The following is a 22,462-nucleotide window of genomic DNA, read 5'->3' as shown; positions in this document are numbered from 1 at the left end:
TTTCCGTGCTGGAAGACCTGATCTGTGAATGGGTTGTTGACAGGAGAGCAAAGGCTTTGGTTGTGAATAGGGCTCAGATTTAAGAATTTGCCCTTGCAATGGCACCACAGTTTGACATAGCCCCCGAAGACTTCAAAGCATCACAACACTGGCTGGATAATTTCCTTCAGCGAAGTGAACTGTCTTTAAGAAGATCTACAACATTGTTTAGGTTGGAAGATACTCAAGTTATTAAGAGAGCACTTGCATTCAAGTCCTTTATTGATGATGCTGACTTCTCTAAATACAATCTTTCCAACATGATTGCTATGGATGAAACTGCAGTGTTTATGGGCCAATCATCTCAAACAACAATTGAACAGCGGGGTGCCTCCTTAGCGTACATTCCCTCCACTGCTTACGAAAGTGCATGTGTTTCCTGTATTTTGGCAATTTGTCTGGATGGCACTAAAATCCCACCTTTAATCATTTCTAAGGGCAAGAAGGAAAAGATTGAACGTGTTTTGGACGTTTTTATTCCTGAAACTGAAAAAGCCTGGGCCACACAAGCAGTTATAAGGAAGTGGGTCGATTTAATGCTGCCGCTTGTTATGTGAGGGAGCCAAAGAGGTCTGCTAGTCTGGGATGCAGCCAGCACTCACCACGCTAAAGACATGAAGACATTTCTTCACGAAAGAAAAATAGATCAGATAATGATTCCTGCAGGAATGACGGCCTATCTCCAGACTCTTGATATTGCAATAAACAAGCCATTCAAAGACAATTTGTGCATGGAAATTAATGACTACATTGAAAATAGAATGGAGCCGAAACCGGTGTGGCTCAGTGGATAGAGCGTCAGCCTGCGGACTGAAGGGTCCCGGGTTCGATTCCGGTCAAGGGCATGTACCTTGGTTGCGGGCACATCCCCAGTGGGAGGTGTGCAGGAGGCAGCTGATTGATGTTTCTCTCTCATCGATGTTTCTAACTCTCTATCCCTCCCCCTTCCTCTCTGTAAAATATCAATAAAATATATATTTAAAAAAAAAAAAAAGAAAATAGAATGGAGAGAAATCAGCGTGGAAACTTTGTGAAACCTAAACTGCAAGAAGTTGTGACTTGGGTGAAGAATTCATGGGAGAAAATCACTGACAGTTGCATTGCAAATGCACTGTGAGCAGGCTACCTTGACAAGAAGTACTCATTTAAAGACAGTGCTATTGCTAAACATGAGAGATTTGGTCCACTGATTCTGAAAGAAATGGAGTCACAAGAAATTCACCAGGAAATTCAGGAATTGGATTGTTATGATGATGTTCCAGAAGATGATGACATGATTGTCATTGAATAAATGAATAAATTCTTGATACTGTAGGATTCACAGTTTGTCTGGTTTGTGTTGACAACTACCGTACTACCGTACCGTATACAGGTAATAAATTTCCTTTATTTTCATTTAACAATAAATGTGTACCGTATTCTTCTTCATGGAAAAATAAGACATCCCCTGAAAATAAGACCTAGCGTGTCTTTGGGGGCAAAAATTAATATAAGACACTGTCTTATTTTCGGGGAAACACGGTAGAAGGCCAGTGCTTTCTAAGGAGGAGGAAAAATGAAGGGGGCAGAGAATTCCAGGTTGCAAAAATATTTCGAAAGTCTTAATTAAAGAAATTAGGATCCCCTGAGCCTAATCTCTATTTTACAGAGAAACAGAGGCATGACCCCACATGATCACATATAAGCAAAGCACCTTCATACAGCCACAAGGAGATGTACAAACTGAACCTTCACCTGCCTGCAGCTCTTTGAATGAGGATAGAGAGGTATCTTTAATGGTGGAGGGGGGCAAGGGTGGTGGGCCCTGAGAACAGTGGATGGCTGGTCAAAGATACGACACACCTGCTCTGGCCGGGTGGCTCAGTTGATGAACCCATACATCAAAAGATTTCGGGTTCGATTCCGGGTTAGGGTGAGTACGGGAGGCAACCCATCGATGTTTCTCTCTCACATTTCTCTTTCTCTCTCCCCCTTCCTCTCTCTCTCTCTTAAATCAATAAACATATCCTTGGGTGAGGATTTAAAAAAACACAAAACCAAGTACTACACTCCTCTGAGGGCTGCAGGCCTGCTCCAGAGTACTCTCGCCCTTTCGCTCCCTAAACAGTGAGGTCAGGTCTGGGCTCTGTGGTACCTGGGACTTCTCCAAAGTAACAGGAAATCCTCTGCTCTTCAGCAAGTTTCATATCCTATTTGTTGTGAGCTAGATATCAGGGATATTTAAAATGACAATGTTCCCATAAACTGATGAACAAAAATAGATCCCGAGACATGGAAGCATCAAACAGACCAGCAATCCTCAGAGGAACATCGATGTGAGAGAGACACATCAATTGGTTGCCTCCTCATGCACCCTGACCAGGGCCAGAGAACCTGTAAGCAAGGTATGTACCCTTGACAGGAATCGAACCTGGGACCCTTCAGACCGCAGGCTGACACTCTGTCCACTGAGCCAAACTGGCTAGGGCTCAACTTTGCTTGTCACCTGTGCCTCTAGTTGCTATGTTGAAGGTGATGTGGCAAATTAGGTGCCTTGGGTGTATCAGCATTTGCACTGAAGTTAGACAAGTCACTTCTTCATATCAGTGAACCTGTTTATTTGTAAATGGGATATAATAATACCTTTATTTGTAAATGGGATATAATAATACCCCTGTTGAGGCGAACAAATGAATCAAAGCAAAATGTTTAGCAGAGTTGTAACCTGGCAAACAGTAGGTGTGTAGGAGATGTAACTGCTCTGTGTGAGAGCGGAGGTGTTGAGCAGGGCCATTCAAGGGGAGAGCGTTATCTTTTTGACTGTTGCTCTCTGTTAAGCCTCCCTGCATTGATGACTTGGGACCAGAATCTTATCAAGGACTTTTACATTATTTTGCCCAAAGTTTATCCATTTTAAGAGAGATAATGCTTATAAAGTGCTCAGCAAAGACAGGGCACAGTAATCACCGGATGCTTGTACCTATGATTAAGTTAGAACATGTAACTAGTTCAGAAAGGAATAAAAAATAAGCAATTGTCAGTCTGTTTTCATCGTAGTGTAAACGAGAAGCCAATTCTTTCCTGGTACTACTTATTTCAGAGGATGGTGTGAGATAAATATGAAGGTTTTGATTGGGATAAGGAAGCCTGAGACCTGGGAACATGGAAGGAGAATCCTGGGAACTGAAGGATCAGTTGGGAATTTTCCCTGGAGACAGAGAAGAGCAGCAAATCGTAGGTAATCAGGTACAAATCCAAATGGTTTAGGATTCCAGAGTCTGAAGCAATTCCCGTCTTCCAGGCTGGAGAAGGGGGATGCGGCTTCCTTTTGGAACCCTCTCCAGAAAGATGTGGTGGTGGGGGGGTGGAGTGGTATCATCCTCTTCCAGGAGCTCCTTTCTCCCAGAGGGAGCAACTGGGGTTCAGTTGGGAGAGAATTAATTAAGCACCCATTATGTGTAGAGCTTTATTTGAATTTTAATTTTTTTAAAAATATATTTTATTGATTTTTTACAGACAGGAAGGGAGAGGGACAGAGAGCTAGAAACATTGATGAGAGAGAAACATCGATCAGCTGCCTCCTGCACACCCCCCACTGGGGATGTGCCCGCAACCAAAGGTACATGCCCTTGACGGGAATCGAACCTGGGACCCTTCAGTCCACAGGCCGACGCTCTATCCACTGAGCCAAACTGGTCAGGGCACTTTATTTGAATTTTAAAAAAATTGAAAAGGCCGGGCTGGTGTGGATCAGTGGTTGAGCATGGACCCATGCACCAGGAGATTCGATTCCTGGTCAGGGCACATGCCAGGGTTGCGGGGCTTGATCCCCAGTTGGGGGCATGCAGGAGGCAGTCAATGGATATTTCTATCTCTCTCCCCGCTCCTTTCCTATCTGAAATCAATAAAAACATATTTAAAAAATTAAAAAGGCAGTGTTAAGCAGTAGAGCAAGAGTCAGAAGTGGACTCTAATTTTGTCTGTCACCTACACTCTCCATGTGATCCTGGGAAAGTCTCTTGTCCATCTGAGCTCTTGTGTGATGTTATTGAGCCTCTCGGAGCCTCAGAACATCTTCATTTGCAAAATAGGTATTACCTATTTCAGAAGACTGTGTGAGATAATAAATATGAAGTGCTCAGTGCCTGGCGACCATTATCACCTGACTGCCTGCTTCGTGATCCCTGGGGTTCCTTGCCACTCAATGGTGCTGTGCCTAGGACAAGACGCCTGCTGGGGGAGTATGGGGGAAGGGGGTGGGGTGCTCTTGGTTGGTCCAGCTGGGGAGAAAAGGAGCTTATCAAAAAGCGTTACCCAGGCAGAGGACACTGGGGAGCTGACCACTGGCTGCTCTAGCATTGGGGCAGGCTTTGCGAGAATCCGTCCACGGAACCGGTAGTCAAGGGTTCTGATTAGATAAGGCAGGTTGGATCAGGTCCCAGGTAATTTGTGAGGTAGCAAGGTTTATCCAGATGAAAGAGGAATTCAGATCCAGACTTTCCTGTCCTTTCCTGTCTGAGTGACCTCGGGCCAGTCACTTTTCCTTTCCCAGCCTCAGTGTGCTGGGGAAATGGGGCTCCTCAGCCCACTCACCCCTGAATGTATATGAGGGCGAAATGTCGACACAATGGACGTGAACTGCGTAGTTAAGGGCCGGCGAGGGCAATTTGCTATGCTAATAGGCGCACGCTGTAGGTTCCTATACAGCGGTTTCACTCTGGTTAGGCGGTTCCTCCCACCGTAACCGGTTTCTAGCCTCACTGCTCCCGCCCCGGCGGGCAGGACTCTGCAGACCGTAGGCTCCAGGGCCGTTACCATTGTTCTTCGGAGCTGGGCGGCAGGAGAGGACTCTCGCAGACCAGACCTCGCCTCTGGTCTCTCCTTCCGCCCCGCATCCCGGCGGCCGCGAGCCTCGGAAGCCCACCTCGCCGATCTTTCCCGAGGAAGCAAGTCAGCCCCAGAGCTCTCCCGAACGGCGCCGAAGACGCCCCCGAGTGTTTACGAAGAATCCCGACCGCTAGTAGTCTACGGAAAGAGCCGAAGGGGCCTCCCACCCTCGGCCTACCGAGCCATTCCGAAAAGGCCCGAAGTTTGCCGAGCGGCCGTCCTGCCGGACTGCTGGAGGCGGCCGTAGCGCCATGTTGGATGCTCTGCTCGTTGAGTGAAGAAAATCCGCCAGCATCGCTTGAGCCCCGCTACCGAGAAGGGCGCCGCTTCCCCCGGGGAGGGGGATAAAGACCCCCCGCCGCCGGCCCATGAGGATATTGCCGTGAAAGGTCCGGTCTCTCCGCCTCCTGCCCCCGCCGGGTCCGGCCCCCCCCCTGGGGTCGCGTTGTCACGGAGACCGGCAGCCGGTGGTGCTGGCCCGCGGGGCGGCTGCTGCTGCCGGCGGCGGCGGCGGCGGCGGCGGCGGGCGTGTGTGACCGGCCCCGGCCCCCTCCTTCTCCTCCTCCCAGCCTCCCCCCAGCCCCCCGCTCCCGCCGCCTCCCCGGGTCTGCCCCCATCCCGCCCCTCCGCCGCCCCCGGCCCCTGCACCCCGGCGCGCCTGGTCCCGCTCTGGGGGGGTTGGTGGCTTCGCTTTGCCATGAGTTTACCGCAGAAACCGGCTCTGAAATCAGGCTCAGCGGCTGCAGCAGGAACCGGACCCGGCACCGGAGCGGCGGCGGCGGCGGCAGCGGTACCGCCTCCTCACCCGGCGGCGGCAGCAGCAGCGGCGGCGGCGGCGGTAGCGGCCCCTCCTCACCCGAACATCAGGGCCCTCCAGACCCAGGCGCCCCAACAGTATCCTTTTCACCTTTCTACCGGCCCTTCGGCTCTCTTCGCCGCAGAGCAGGGGGGCGGTGGCCTCTCCGGGGACCCTCCTGCCGGCTGCCACAGCCCAGCCAGGGAAAAGGGACTGCTTCTCTACCCCCGCACCGGGCTTGGCTGGAGCTTTTGGGGTGCTCCCGCAGCAGTACTGCGGGGGACCCCGGGATCTTCTGCAATTCTGTGAAACCAGCTCCACTCGGCCTTGCTTCTGCAGCCCTTCCCTTATAGAGCTGGGGGATCCTTCCCCCTTCTCACCACTCCTCCCCTAAAATCCCCCAGCCCTTTATTAGGCAGAATTTGCTGGTGCCTGGGATCAACCCTGCAGGCAAGGCTTTGCTCTGATTGTTGTGAGGACTACACCCTCCTCCTCGTTTCCCTTCAGCTCCCCCTGCAGCGGGGCATGGTGGGCTCCCTAATTATTATTATTGATACATATTAAACTTTATTGGTAAATTTCCTGTTTGAAACCAATCAGCTCATTTCTGAGGTAAGTTGGATTTAAAATCTACGGTGAAAATGTACATTTCCTCTGGCTAATTTTTTTTTAGCAATCGAGGGAGTTGTGATGTGGTTTGTGGTGGAACGTGATCTAAGGAGGAAATGTTACACCGGACGCTTCCCTGTCTTTGACCTTTTTTAAAGGAAGAGGAAGTTAACTGACATTACCCTTCACCCCCAAAAGTCTGATTTCTTGGAAGACTTGTGTCATGCTGAATATTTCTAAAGGGCTTTAATTTACTTTTCGTAGGCCTGATGTCTAGAGGGGACCAGGGCTCCTGGTGTAAAGCCTAGTTATTGATTGTATCTAATTTCATGTTATTTTTCTCGATTGTAGTGTTTTTGGACAGCTTTGGTGGCTAGATTGAAAAGATTTGGTGACGGTATTTTAGTGGAAAACTAGCTGGCGAGGGTAAAATGTTGAATTCATGAATTCCACGGAGATTTAGAAAGGTATTACCGACCTGAGAATTAACATTTCATCATGCACTCGCCGATCCGCTGTACTTGTGCAAGTCAGTAAATAATCATTGGACGTTAGATGTGTTGTGTTTTTGTGTTTGTCATCGTGTGTTTTGACGTGTGGAGTGAGCAGGGTGTTTGAGCAAATGAGAAACTAACCGCTGTGAGGTCCACAGATTATTTCACAGTGTAGTTTGATTCTTGTCTGTATCGATTACTTTGAGAAGGGAAAGTTATCTTCTCGAGTCATTTCAGGTCATCCTTTTCGTTTCTGTCAAGTGTCTTATTTAAATATTGTTAGTCCACATTTTCTTCAGTCCAGGCAATGTGTGTCAGAGTAAAGATAAATTCCATTCCAGTGTGATGTGTGTACTGATTTCATAATGTTTTTATCCTGCATGATTCTGTTCAATTAAGAATTGTTCACCGATGGCAATGCTTAGCGATACCGTATGTTTGTTTCATGGAAAACCTGGTTTTGATGAATATCCCTAGTTGTTTTCCTGTGGAGGAAAAAAGGTTGGCTAATTTGTGTACTTTAAGGTGGAGTTCAGTGCTGGATCTCTTAAACATATTTAATGGTTTGTGAGTTTAAATTCCTTTATAATTTGTCCTTTTTTCTTTTTTTGTCTTGGGTAGGGTTGTAAGTATCTACACAGTGCCATCAAGTAAATTATTTTTTAGTTGCATCTTTGAGCTGTTTTGGCAAGTAATCAAATGAAAGGAAGTCCATAGTTTGTGTTCTTGATGTACAAAGTGATAAAAAGGTGTGCACAGTGCTTAGTGGATTTGGTGACATTATTTGGCTGTTACTTACATGTTTCAAGTAGGCTTTTTCTCTGCATTTTGCAAAGGAAGGACTTTAAAACGCTTTGAGTTGGATGCAACATAAAAGTAGTTACTAATACTGCAGCAATTGTTAAAGAGGATAAATTTAAGATGTAATTTCCAATGGTTGTATGTGACTTAAAGTTTTTACTTTGCCTTATGTCATTGAAGGTAAAATTAATTTTCTTGATGTATTTCACAACCATATTATCTTCTGCTTGCTTTACACACTGAAAAGTTGCAATTACTAAAATCTAAGTTTGTATAGCAAATGAAATATACGTTATAGAGTTCTTTGGGACATACCAATGGTGAAATGTTATCAATGGTAATGGGCATTTGGTTAAAAATGAATTAAAACAGAGCAATTTTGCTTGTCTACTCTGAGAGAGTGTGTTATGGACATACAGTGGTCATTGTGTGATAAGTTGATATACATTGAAACAGCAAGACTGGTGTACAAAGCTGGAGGTGCTCTTTCTATGGCTTAAAACATTTTATGTATTTACTAGAGGCCTGGTGCATGAATTTGTGCATGGGTGGGGTCCCTCTTCCTGGCCGGCGACCTGGGCCGATTTGGGCCAACCGGCAAGTGGGGAGGGACTGCGGGAGGTTGGCCGGCCACTGGAGGTTGGCTGTGGGAGTGCACTGACCACCAGGGGGCAGCTCCTGTGTTAAGCGTCTGCCCCCTGGTGGTCATTGCACATCATAGTGACCAGTTGTTCGGTCGAACGGTCCTAACAGTCGCTTAGGCTTATATATATATAGATTTATTGACTGATTTTTAGATAGAGGGAGAAACATTGATTTGTTGTTCCACTTATTTATGCATTCACTGGTTGAGTCTTGTATGTGGCCTGGCTGGGATTATCTGCAACCTTGGCATATCTGGACGACGCTCTAACCAAATGAGATACCTTGACAAGGGCATCTATGACAATTAAATCTCTAGTTCCTCAAACTATTCAAGTGTAGTTGTGTTTGAATTCAATAAGTTCAGCTAGTATTTTAAATTTGCAAAAATGCTAGAAATGGATTCACATGACAAGGTGTTCTTTATTTGTACTTAGTGTTCAAGTGACAAATCAGAAATGAAGGGAAATATTAGCAATAATGGATTTGTATAGAAACTGGAACCTGCTTAAGGTAGGCATCAGTATTGCATGGAGGCCCATAAGGCCATTTCAGGTATGACTGCTAAGAGGCAAGGATGGGCAGGAGTGGTGGGGGGTGAAAGAAGATAAACAGTGATATGAAAAATGCTAATGACAAGGGAGAAATATGCTTTGAGTTTTCATAATGTAATCCAATATGAATAGTTTATGAAATTGGCATTTCAGTATACTTGCCTTGAGATATGATCACCCCAACTTCCCAGTCTGAGGTTCCAAGAGGCTCTGTTGAGAATTTTAAGAATGATTCTTAACCTTTTCTGGGTAACAAACAACTTTGATATATATATTTAACAACTTTGATATTTTGATGAAAGCTTATGGACACTCTCCAACAGAAAACTGTCCATGCACAGAAAACCTTTCTTACATTTTAGGGTTTTTTTTGTGCCCCCCACTCTATTAAAAGCCTCGCCCTTTAGATGGAAATTGCTTACCCTTCTGATAAGTAAAGATAAATGAGTTTGAATTCAGGTGCCCAAATAGTTCTGACTTAATAGAACAATTTTGCAGTCTGTTATGAACACACAGTGTTCTCTCTGTTTATATGGAAAGACTTCAGAGTGTAATTTTTTTTCAGGGCTGCTGACACTTCTAGGGAGTCTAATTACTGTTTTGGGGCAGCCACTTTGGTTAAGAAATTCAGGGCAGTGGGTTCTTTGAAGGAACTAAATTTGGTAAAGGCCTGTGGCAATCTGAAAATGACCTATGTCCTTAGCTATTTTGTCTTATATATGGACATATTAAAATAAATATTCCTGCGGGGCCAGTGTGGCTCAATGGTTGAGCATCAACCCATGAACCGAGAGGTCACCCATTTGATTCCCGGTCAGAGCACATGCCTGAGTTTTGGGCTCGTTCCCCAGTAGGGGGTGTGCAGAAGGCAGCCTATTGATATTTCTGTCTCATCTATGTTTCTATCTCTCTACCCCTCTCCCTTCCTCTCTCTCCAAGAGCAATAAAATAAAATATTTAAAAATATATATTAAAATATTCTCTTTTGGTTTTAAAATTTTTTGGCATTGTAATTTCTTAAAATGTCTTCAGTGTTGATATTTCAGTTTTATAGGCTGAAGCCAATAATGTTTGCTTTCTTCTTTTTGCCTCTTTACCAAAGCTAAATCTGAATAATAATAATAGTATCCATTTAATGAGTACCTACTGTTCTAGGAGCCAGACACGCATGATTTTAATTCTCACAAGAACCCTAATGAAGTAGGTACTGTATTTTACAGATGAAAAAACTGAAGTAACATTCCTATTGTTGTCCATCTAGTAAGTGGTGGTCTGCAGTTCGGACTGTGATATGACTGCCTCCAAAGCACATGAATGTCCTTTCTTCTGTGCCACACTACTCCTTACCAAGTCTGGATATGGGAATGGGAGGAAAGATACTTTCCCATATTTAATAGCTGGGGGAAGGTCTATAATACAGTTAAGAAGTTATATGGAGTAATCTAGAATGCAGTGATACTGTACCTTGTTTTAGTTAGTTCATAGCCACATACTGCTAGGCAAGTAGATTATCTTTACTGAGCCTTAAAGCATAGGAATAGGTCTGCCACATTTGGTTTAGTGCATGTTTCTGCTTGTTCAGAGGTTAACAAGGCCTCCAGCAAAACACCATTATAACTAGCAACTGGAACTCTGGAGCTCATGTAGTGACCAGCAGTCTGTCTACTCCTAAGCCCCACCGTCAGCAAAGGTGGATCTGTGCTCCTAGCGAGCAGATTCTTGTAGGGAAGAGAGAAAACCTATGTAAGATGGAGATAACGGCCGAAACCGGTTTGGCTCAGTGGATAGAGCATCGGCCTGCGGACTGAAGGGTCCCGGAGTCAAGGGCATGTACTTTGGTTGCGGGCACATCCCCAGTGGGGGGTGTGCAGGAGGCAGCTGAACGATGTTTCTCTCTCATCGATGTTTCTAGCTCTCTATCCCTCTCCCTTCCTCTCTGTAAAATATCAATAAAATATATTAAAAAAAAAAAAGATGGAGATAACGAAGGAAGAAAGTTGTTTAAATGCCTGAGTCACTTAGGCTCTTGCCTCTCCTGCTGCTACTCCCTGTCTAGGCTTATTCATCTTAAAGTGAGGTGTTTTCGGTCAAGTTGAGAATTTAAACTATGTTGCTTTTCCACATTTGGGTTTCTGATAAGATTTTTACAAAAGGGTCTACTGCTAAAAAATGCTTGTAAACTGTTTTAACTCATAAATAGGTTTGCCACATTTTAGCCATTTATATTTGGACTTCAATATAAGTGGCAACTTTTTTTTGTTGTTAATCCTCACCCGAGAATATTTTTCCCCTTGATTTTTTTAGAAAGAATGAAAGGGAGGGGGAGAGACAGAGAGAAACAGCTTGCATACATCCTGACCAGGGTGCCTGCAACCCAAGGCACGTGCCCTTGACTGGAATCGAACCCGAGACCCTTCAGTACGCAGGCCAGCTGAAGTGACAACCTAAGTGACAACTTTTATTCATTTATTCAAAATCTGCTGTGTGCCAGGCTAGGTGCTAGGTCTAAGGATTGAAAAGCTAAGACAAAATCTTTGCCCTCAAAGAACTTGGTCCAGACAGGTAAGGAGACAGAATATCATGGGAGTGTAATGATAACTGCTATAAGAGCCTGCTCTGGAATTTGGGCTTCCCAGAAAAAGTTAATACCTGAGCCAAAATAGGAGGATGTGGAAGAATTACCAGAGATTTACTTATCTTTCTTTGTCCTGCTGACTTTTCCCAATTTCTTTTTTTTAATTGTTTTATTATATATATATATATATATATATATTTAAAATATATTTTTATTGATTTTTTTACAGAGAGGAAGGGAGAGGAATAGAGAGTTAGAAATATCGATGAGAGAGAAACATCGATCAGCTGCTTCCTGCACACCTCCCACTGGGGATGTGCCCGCAACCAAGGTACATGCCCTTGACCGGAATCAAACCTGGGACCTTTCAGTCTGCAGGCTGACCCTCTATCCACTGAGCCAAACCGGTTAGGGCTATTTTTTTTTTTTTAAATATATTTTATTGATATTTTACAGAGAGGAAGGGAGAGTGATAGAGAGCTAGAAACATCGATGAGAGAGAAACATCGATCAGCTGCCTCCTGCACACCTCCCACTGGGGATGTGCCCGCAACCACGGTACATGCCCTTGACCGGAATCGAACCTGGGACCCTTGAGTCCGCAGGCCGACGCTCTATCCACTGAGCCAAACCGGTTTCGGCCGGTTAGGGCTATTTTTATTGATTTCAGAGAGGAAGGAAGAGGGAGAGAGAGATAGCAACATCAATGATGAGAGAATCACTGATTGGCTGTCTCCTGCATGCCCCCTACTGGGGATCGAGCCGCAAACCCCCGGCATGTGCCCTTGACCGGAATCCAACCTGGGACCCTTCAGTCCGCAGGCCGACACTCTATCCACTGAGTCAAACCGGTTAGGGCTGACTTTTCCCAGTTTCATTGCTGTTGCTGCTGCATAAGACTTTAGTAAATGAATGTCAGTCACGTTTCAGGTTTTTATTAGAAGCAGAAAAGCTAGAGGAGTTACCAGGGAACATGGCAATCAAAATAGTTGCTATAAATTCAAAGTCTCTTCTGCATTGTAATCTGTGGAATTTGAGAAGATCCATATCAGATCTGACTGGTCCTTTCCTTGTTTCTTTTCCACTCATCTCATAATACTCCTTTGCCCTTCTGCTGTTAGACTTTGGCTTGGAAGGAGTACCTGCTAGCCTTGAAATATATGTAGATTTAGCTTGGTGTATTGAGAAGTATACCTGATTAGGAGTAAAAAAAATCTGGATTTGAGTTTGGTCTCCCATTCTAATAGCTGTGTTATCTTGGGCAAGTCACATAAGTATTCTGGGTATCAGTTTTCCCTTCCCTAAAATGAAGGGATTAGACTAGTTTATCATGTGATGCTCTTGAATTATAATGGCTTATGATTCTGAACATTATAGTTCGAGGTTTGTTTTGTTCCTGCAAGTAGATGGGAAGGATTTGTAGAAACCTATTAATTGTTTCTAAGTCTGTCTGATGTGATAGTCCGTGATACTTTTCTTTGGTGACTAACTGATATTAGAAGCATGCTAATTTAACATTTCATTCAACAAATATTTATAGACGTTCTGCTTACTGTTTTAGGTGCTGAGGGAAGGCAACTGGTTTTTGGCTTACTAATGTTAGATTCAGCCAACAGTCTAAACACCTCCATGATTAGTAGTGAATATTTTGTAGTCTGTAATGGGCTGGCTTGAGACTATACAATAAGGTTACCATGGCCAGTTGCTGGCTTGTTCTGGCTGATGATGGTATAGTTATTAGTTCATTATGAAGAATGAGGAAAATCAGGTTCTGGAATAAAGTGTGATGAGACACCATCTATTTTTACTTTAGGAATAATACTTTGAACTGATATAATATGAAAACAACTATTTCCTGGTTATTAGCCAGGTGCATGACTTCAAGCAATGTATAAACTGCACCTGAGATTTGCATCCATGCAATACTTGCAGGATCCAAAGCTACTTTTAAATTCTCAAATGACTCCTAGTTCTTTGGCTTGCTGCCAGCGAGGAGTTTTTCACTCTCGTGTAGCCTCAGCTTAAATTTGAGATAGTTTAAAGTATTTTAAGTACATTTGAAATTTGTTAGTTTTTATGACATTTAACAATTTTTTTAATTGATTTTTTTTTTAAGGGGGAGAAAGAGAGGGAGAGACATCAATTTGTTGTTCCAGTTATTTATGCATTCATTGGTTGATTCTTGTATGTGCTACATGTAACCAGGGATTGAATCTGCGACCTTGGTGTATGCAGACAATGCTCTAACCAACTGAGCTACCCGGCCAGGGCTACAGTGTTTTTAAAGAATTCAGTTTTGGGGGTAGCCTGGCTGGCGTGGTTCAATTGGTTGAGAATTGTCCCGTGAACCAAGAGGTTGCGGGTCAGGGCACATGCAGGGGTTGTGGCTCAATCCCCAGTAGGGAGCATTCGGGAGGTAGATTTATGTATCTCTCTCTCCCTCTCTCCTCCTTCTCTCCCTCTTTCCCTTTTCCACTCTTTAAAATAAATAAGAACAGCCCTAACCGGTTTGGCTCAGTGGATAGAGCGTCGGCCTGCGGACTGAAGGGTCCCGGGTTTGATTCCGGTCAAGGGCATGTACCTGGGTTGCGGGCACATCCCCAGTAGGGGGCATGCAGGAGGCAGCTGATCGATGTCTCTCTCTCATCGATGTTTCTAGCTCTCTATCCCTCTCTCTTCCTCTCTGTAAAAAATCAATAAAATATATTTAAAAAAAAATAAAATAAATAAGAACATTAAAAACGTTATTGGAGTAACATTAGTTAATAACATTATATAAATTTCACGTGTACAACATTTGTATACTCTGTTGCAGCGATTTTCAACTGGTGTGCCACAAGAATTTTTAAAACATGCAATATCTGACTGTTTAGTCAGGAGCACTGACTTTACCCTTAGATTGTCAAATTAAAAAATGACAACAGCCAGCAAACACAATAAAAAGCCATCTTGTGTGAATGAATAAAAATTATACCTATTTTTTTTTGTCAGATGGGCAAAAAATATATTTTTTGGTGTGCTGCAGAATTTTAGTAATTAGTTTATGTGTGCCAGGAGATGCAAAGCGTTGACAATCACTGCTATATTATGTGCTCACCACCCAAAGTCTAGTTTCCTTCCATTACTAAATATTTGTAGACTATAGTATTTTTACATTGAGAATGGGAAGGACTGAACCTTAAAGATAGAGTGGAGGAATGTAAGAGCGAAAGAGTGATGGAGAGGACTCCTTTTATGTAGGCCCTAGAAAATGGCATATGAGAAACAATTTGAAATTAAAAAAATTAAAATGAGTTTATGACTCTAGTCAGAGTTTGCAAGGGCAGAGGGGAGTGGATTGTAGTGAGTGGGTCATCAGCAGGAACAAAGATTTGGGCTTTAAATATGCATGGTATGTGCTGGGTTATAAGGATCCTGATCCCTGTATCTGGAGTGGAGGATTCTTGTGGTAAAATACTCAAGGAAATGGATCCAGATTCTAGAGGGCTTTTAATAATTATAAGAAGAGAAGATTGGACTTCAAGCCATTACATTTTTTAACAGCTTTATTGAGGCAAAATTCACATACCATACAAGCCACCCATTTTGAGTGTACAAATATAGTGTTTTTGAGTATATTCACAGAATTTGCATCCATCACCACAATCAATTTTAGAACATTTTCATCACTTTTCCCAAAGAACCTATTCGACTTCCCATTTCCCCCAGTTCTCTCTGCTCTAGAAAATACTCATATACTTTCTGCCTCTATAGATTTATTTATTCTGAACATCCTATATAATAAAACCCTAATACGCAAATCAACCGACTGGTGGAATGACCGGTGGAACGACTGGTTGCTATGATGTGCACTGCCCCCTGAGAGGGAGGCGACCAGTGGTGGCGACCAGGGGGCAGGGCTGGCCGGCGAGCACCCCGCCAGTTGCCTCCAACAAACCGGTAGTCGGACATCACCTGAGGGCGCAGCCTGGCTGAGGGCCCCCCTCCCCTGTGCACCAATTTTATGCCCCGGGCCTCTAGTTTCATATAAATGGAATAGTATGTAGTCTTTTGTCACTGGTGAAAGAAATAGACTTACAAGTCCAGGAAGTCTCACTTTGCAAAGTCTCACTTTGCATAATGTTTCTAAGGTTCATCTGTAGTAATGTTTTAGTATTACTTTAAAAAATATACTTTAATTGATTTTTTTTTAGAGAAAGAGGAAGGGAGAGGGAGAGAGAAACATCAATGTGGGAGCGGAACATTGATTGGCTGCCTCCTGAACACTCCCTACTGGGGATGGAGCCCCCAATCCGGGCATGTGCCCTGATCCAGAATCGAATCAGCAACCTTTTGGTGCACGAACAACGCAGAACCAACTGAGCCGTACCTGCCAGGGCTACTTTATTTCTTAATTGTTGAATAATATTCTAAGTATCACGTGTTTTTTTTTCATTCATCGGTTTGTGGTCATTTAGGTTGTTTGAACTTTTGGCTTATGAATAATTATGCTATGAATGTTTCTGTGTGAATGTATGTTTTTTTTCTCTTGGATATATACCTTGGAGTACAGTTGCTGGGTTTTATGAGGTAACTCGGTGTTTAACATTTTGGGGAACTGCCAAATTGTTATTCAAAGTGACTGCCTCTGTTTTACTTTTTTACCATTTTACATTTCTACCAGCATTATATGAGGGTTCCAACACTTGTTACCTGTCTTTTTGAGTATAGGCCATCCTAATGGTGTGAAGATATCTGACTGTGATTTTTTTTTAAATTAAATCTTTATTGTTCAGATTATTACAGTAGTTCCTCTTTTTCCCCCCTAATTCCCCTCCACCCGGTTCCCACCCCACCCCATGTGCTTACCCGCCCCCCACCCCCCCTGTCCTCATCCATAGGTGTATGATTTTTGTCCAGTCTCTTACTGCAACACCCACATCCCTTCCCCCCCTCCCCCCCCCCCCGAGGTTTGTCCTTTTTCTTCTTATTCTTCTTAAAGAGTACCTTTCAGCATTTCATATAATACTGGTTTGGTGTTGATGAACTCCTTTAGCTTTTTCTTATCTGTGAAGCTCTTTATCTGACCTTCAATTCTGAATGATAGCTTTGCTAGGTAGAGTAATCTTGGTTGTAGGTTCTTGCTATTCATCACTTTGAATATTTCTTGCCACTCCCATCTGGCCTGCATAGTTTCTGTTGAGAAATCAGCTGACAGTCGTATGGGTGCTCCCTTGTAGGTAACCAACTGTTTTTCTCTTGCTGCTTTTAATATTCTCTCTTTGTCTTTTGCTCTTGGCATTTTAATTATGATGTGTCTTGGTGTGGTCCTCTTTGGATTCCTTTTGTTTGGGGTTCTGTGTGCTTCCTGGACTTGTAAGTCTATTTCTTTCACCAGGTGGGGCAAGTTTTCAATCATTATTTCTCCAAATAGGTTTTCAGTATCTTGCTCTCTCTCTTCTTCTGGCACCCCCATAATTCTGATGTTGGTACGCTTGAAGTTGTCCCAGAGGCTCCTTACACTATCTTCATATTTTTGGATTCTTTTTTCTTTTTCTGTTTTTCCGGTTGGGTGTTTTTTGCTTCTTTGTATTTCAAATCTTTGACTTGATTCTTGCGATCCTCTAGTCTGCTGTTGGATCTCTGTATATTATTCTTTATTTCAGTCAGTGTATGCTTAATTTCTAGTTGGTCCTTTTTCATATCCTCGAGGGTCTCACTAAGTTTATTGGCCTTTTCTAGAAAAATTCTTGAAAAACCTTATAACTGTGGTTTTGAACTCTAAATCCAGTTGTTTGCTTTCCTCCATTTCTTTCATTTGTGACCTGTTTCTTTGTCTCCGCATTTTGGCTGCTTCCCTGAGTTGGTAGAGTGGCTTTGTGTGCTAGGTGTCCTATAGGGCACTGTCCTATAGGGCCCAGTGGCTCAGCCTCCCCAGTTACCTGAGGTGGACACTCTTGCTGCACCCCTTTGTGGGCTGTGTGCACAGTCTTTTTGTAGTTAAGCCTTGATTGTTGTTGGTATCACTGGGAGGAATTGACCTCCAGGCCAGTTGTCTGTGAGGATCAGCTGCGTCTACGATGGGAGAACTTCTGTGCTGGAGACACCCTTATGAGGCAAGACTTGCTTCAGTGGGACTTTGGTGCTCACTGAGTCTGCTCCCTGAATGTTTCCCTTATAGATCTGAGGTGTTGTAATCTGGATGGTCATACTCTGACCCCTGGATACACTGGCTCTTGGATCTCTAAGGAGATGCTAATTTAGCCTCTGCCTGAGGCCACCTAGCAGGAGCTACAGAGAGATCTGCAGATTCCTCTTCTTTGTTTGGGTTTTGGATGTGCCCAGATGAATCCTAGCTGTGAAGCAATGCAGGCTGCTGTGGGGCTTTGGGCCTTCTTTTGGATGTTCTGGGTCTCACTGACTCAGCTGCAGTTTGTTAGGTAAGTTTAGATTTCAAAGGACCAGGCCATTCATATGCAAAAGCCTCTGTGCACTGCTTGGTGGGGCAGAGTCTCAGGGCGGAGCAAACAGCAATGGCTTCCCGTCAGCCCTGCCCTAAGAGGCCCCCGGGTCTCAGTGTCCCGCAGTAATCGCTGCAAGAACTTCTGAAAAATAGCCGCCCTCGAGTTCCATCTGCTGTCAGACAGTCCAGTTTCTCCCCTTATGAGTCTGGGTGCCCAGAGTCTTGCCCAGAACTGGAGTTCAGAGCAGTCGGGAGCTTGTGTCTCCCTCCCGATTGAGAAAGACAGTCTTGTACTCAGTTGCCAGCCTTCTCTGTGCGCGTGCCCCCGTACCTCTGCTCTTCACTTCCGCAGCTCCTCTGAGTCTCAGTGTGCTTTTCTCTTCCCTTCTAGTTGTAGAATTTCCACTCAGCCAGCCTTCCTGTGGTTCTGGATGATGTACGTTTTGTCTTTTGGTTGTAGTTTTGAGGTGGTTGTGCGAGGCAGCAATTTCAGGTGTTTACCTATGCCACCATCTTGGTTTCCTATTTGACTGTGATTTTGATTTGCTTTTCCTTGATGGCTAATGATGTTGAACATCTTTTTGGGTTCTTACTGGGCATTTGTTTTTGGAGAAATGTCTGTTCTAATCCTTAGTCAAATTTTTAATCCTTTGTCTTTTTATTACTGAGTTGTAAGAGTGCTTTATATATTATTCTGTATACAAGTCCCTTATCAGATATGAAATTTGCAAATATTTTCTCCCATTCATTGGGTTGTCTTTTTACTTTCTTGATAGGAGTCCTTTGAAGCACAAAAGTTTTTAGTTTTGATAAAGTCTAATTTGTCTTTCTTGTCACGTGCTTCTCTATTGTGTCTAAGAAGGCTTTACCTAATCCAGGGTTACAAAGATTTACTCCTTTGTTTTCTTCTAAGGGTTTTATAATTTTAGCTCTTACATTTAGGTCTTTGATCTATTTTGAGTTAATTTTTATATACGATGCAAAATAGGGGTTCAACTTTATTCTTTTGTATGTGAATATCCAGTTATCTCAGTACCTTTTGTTCTAAAGACTATTTCTTTATATTGAACTATAGCCTGGTGCACGGATTCATGCACATTGAAAGGAAATTAATTAGAAGAAATATTTTAATATCACTATTCGCCCTTTATAATAGAAATGTCAACCAAATTCACCATCGACAGTGACAGATCGAAACACGCATGCGATTGGTGCCAGCAAAAGCTTTATATGTATCCCGCATGTGCGAGTCAACTTAGCCTTTTATATATGTAGAATAAACTTACTTAATTATACCTGCTTTCTGATTTAACTAAACTTTTTCCAGCCCAGTGAAGCACCCCAACTTCTCTTTCAGGTAATTATCAGCAACACACAGCAGTAAATGTCAACACAAAGGAGATTATTATTGTAGATCATGCAGGGAGAACAAAGGGTAAAATATTTAACTGCAGCAGTGTTTGACTATATGCTGTGCAGTGAGAAAACCTGAAGTCATTTTCCAGGTCCACTATTGCTTACTTCTTTTCAGTTGGGTCAAGATTTTAAACTTTCTAAATCTCAGTTTTCTGGCTAATGAAAAGAAAATAGGATTCTACTGAGTCTCCTATCTACCTGCTCTAGGACTTCTGTGAGGATCAAATGAGACGAGGCACAGGAAAACACTTCACAAACATTTGGTTAAAGTGTAAAATGTTTGCACCTGGCTATAAAGCAAGTTGTGTTCCTGGGCTGAAGAAACTCCAAGGAGGCTAGTCACTAGGGAGAAGAAGCTGGGTGTTGCTATGTGACATCATTACCCAGTGCCCATAGTGACCATTTCTGGGCTGGGCTGGGCTGTGGGCTGCATTTTGCGCCATGGGGTCTCAGCAGCGTTAGCTGCGATTTGGTGGGCTGTCGCTCCAGGGTGGTGGTGGGGCCTCTGTCCCACTTGGGGAAAGCCAAGTGTTGCTTTGTCGGTGCCAGGTCCACATGGTGCCATTTCTTTGTAAATGGCCAGTGCACGTTACAGCAGCTTCTGTGTTGAGCATCTGTCCCCTGGTGGTCAGTGCGTGTCATAGCGACCGGTCGGACGGTTGGAGAGACAGTTAGCATTTTAGCGTTTTATATATATAGATTGTCTTGGCACCTTATCAAAAATCAACTGCTTTTGCCGAAACCGGTTTGGCTCAGTGGATAGAGCATCGGCCTGCGGACTCAAGGGTCCCGGGTTCGATTCTGGTCAAGGGCATGTACCTTGGTTGCGGGCACATCCCCAGTGGGAGGTGTGCAGGAGGCAGCTGATCGATGTTTCTCTCTCATTGATGTTTCTAGCTCTCTATCCCTCTCCCTTCCTCTCTGTAAAATATCAATAAAATATATTAAAAAAAATTAAAAGAAAAAAATCAACTGCTTTTTTGTTTTGTTTTTTTTGTTTCTTATTTATTGGAAAACTGACATGATTAAAAACAGTATTTTTGAAGATTTATTTGGTGGAGGTGTGCAAGTTGAAATAAGGAACAGGAAAGATTTGGAGAGTTGGAAAGGCATCACAGAACTAACTATATGTAAGGTTTTATATCCATTAAGTGCTTGAGATGGAGGAAGGTGTGCTATTTTCTTTTGCCCTAGCCAGTTTGGCTCAATGGATAGAGTGTCAGCCTGTGGACTGAAGGGTCATGGGTTCGATTCCTGTCAACAGCACATACCTCAGTTGTAGGCTCGTGTAGGAGGCAACCAATCGATGTTTTTTTTCTCTCTCTTTCTTCCCTTCCCTTCCCTTCCACTTTCTCTAAAAATCAATGGAAAATCCTCGCAACAAAAAAAGCCTAAAATATGGTCTATTGACTTTGACCATAACTACATTTTGCGTAATGCCTGGAAAACAGGAGAGCTACTCAAAAGAGATTTTGACTGTTTCTGTTATTAAGGTGAATTCCTATTAGGCAGGGATAGCGTTGTAAAAAGTTAAGTATGGGCATTTGACTATTTGCTGTCCTGTGAAGAATTGAAATTGTGGGCAAGTTATAAATTCTTGGGTTATTGTATTTCACATAGAATGTTACTTCTGTCTTAAAGCATTTATATAATTTTCAAGTTAAATTTGATTTTTTGTTCATTAGGTTATACCCTTGGGCCATTCTATTGTATTATAAAGAAACAAAATCAGGAAGTATTGCTAACCTCTGTCTAACAGGATTCTTTTTGCTATTCAGGAAAGGACCACATTAAAGAAGTCTTTTTATAATCATTCAGGTCTAATAAAAAAGATTTATTTGCTTTGGATGGAGATTTTCCACACACCAAAAAATCTCTTTAAATGACTTGAAATATTACAGTGTTGGAATATGGTTGCCGATTTTTAAAGATTATATCTATTTTTTGTTTTATAAATTATGCATATCTTTAGCTTAGCTCTTACTAAATATGTAAAGAAAGTAAGTATTAATTAACCTTTGTAGAATTTTAATGACATCAAGTACCTGATTAATATTGTTGAGTCTTTGAGGCTGTTATATCATATTAAGCTCATACTCTCATTATTACATTGTTGATCTTTTTCAGAAATATTAGAATTTGGAACCAGTCCAACTTTCTGAGGTAACTGTTGTTTCAAAAGCAGAAAGCAGAGTACTTGACCTTAGCTTATTACTTTTATATTGTGACTCGGTGAGTGTACTTGAATATGGTACATGTTAGGTAAGTCAGTGATTTCATTCTTGACATTCTTTAAAAAATCATAATAAAAAAAATCCTAGCTTATAAGTATGCATTAGATTATTTCCCCTTTACATTGCTTAGGGGATTGCCTGGCCCCCTTTTCCAGGGGCGTTTGTTTTCAAGGCTGAAGGAGGTGGAGGTGACTTGCCTAGACATCAAGTTTATTCCAATTCAAACTAATTTGAGGTCTTGAATAGCAGTGTCCACTTTGACTACTAGGAGGGTGACCGTAGGTTCCCTTCTGTTATGGTCCTGTTTGCATGGTATATTATATGGTTACTGTAACTAGTAACCATTATATAGCTTAGAAAATTTCTACTATTTATGCTATTTCTACTAAAATACTTTGTGAAGCATCAAAACACTTTATAACCTTTGGCCAAATAATTTATGTTTGAGCATGTCAGCTATAAAGGTCTTTGACATGAGCATGTGAACTACATAGGAGCAAAGTATTGTCAGCCACCTTTAACTAAAAAACCTTTATTTGAACTAATTTTAAACTTACAGGTAACTTGCAAATACTAGGAAGAGTTCCCTTTTATCCATTACCTCCTTCCCCTAATATTAAATCATCCATAATTATAGTACAATTATCAAGAATAGGAAATTAATATAGATACAATATTATCAACTAAACTACAGACCTTAAGATTTTTATCAATTTTTCTACTGTCCCTATTTCTGTTCAAGGCTCCCACATTGCATTTAGTTATTTAAAAAAAATATTGATTTCAGAGAGGAAGGAAGAGGGAGAAAGAGAGAGAGAAAGAGAAAAACATTAATGATGAGAGAAAATCATTGATCGGCTGCCTCCTGCATGCCCCACCCTGAGGATCAAGCCTGCAGCCCGGGCATGTGCCGTGACCTGGAATCGAATCGTGCGAACTCCTGATTCATAGGTCGATGCTCAACCACTGAGCCATGTTGGCTGGGCGTTTTATG

General features: G+C 42.8%; 1 protein-coding gene across 30 annotated transcripts in view; it reads left to right on the top strand.

Moving 5' to 3' along the window:
- Positions 1 to 5,089: 5,089 nt before the first annotated feature.
- Positions 5,090 to 22,462, top strand: part of EIF4G3 (eukaryotic translation initiation factor 4 gamma 3) — a 290,494-nt gene continuing 273,121 nt past the window's right edge. For 20 of the 30 annotated variants that reach the window (XM_080657143.1, XM_080657142.1, XM_080657141.1 and 17 more), the window contains exon 1: positions 5,471 to 5,799. In XM_080657143.1, coding sequence (XP_080513269.1) covers positions 5,603 to 5,799 — 197 coding nt within the window. In that variant the 5' untranslated portion in view covers positions 5,471 to 5,602. Of the gene's footprint in view, positions 5,295 to 5,383; positions 5,800 to 22,462 lie in introns of those variants that run through there. The other 10 variants (XM_080657133.1, XM_080657139.1, XM_080657138.1 and 7 more) reach the window with 5 other exon arrangements.

This window comes from Plecotus auritus (assembly GCF_963455305.1).
Source record: "Plecotus auritus genome assembly, chromosome: 2".
Lineage (NCBI taxonomy): Eukaryota > Metazoa > Chordata > Mammalia > Chiroptera > Vespertilionidae > Plecotus > Plecotus auritus.
Note: the sequence above shows the minus strand (reverse complement) of the source record. Positions and strands in the feature narration are given on the sequence as shown.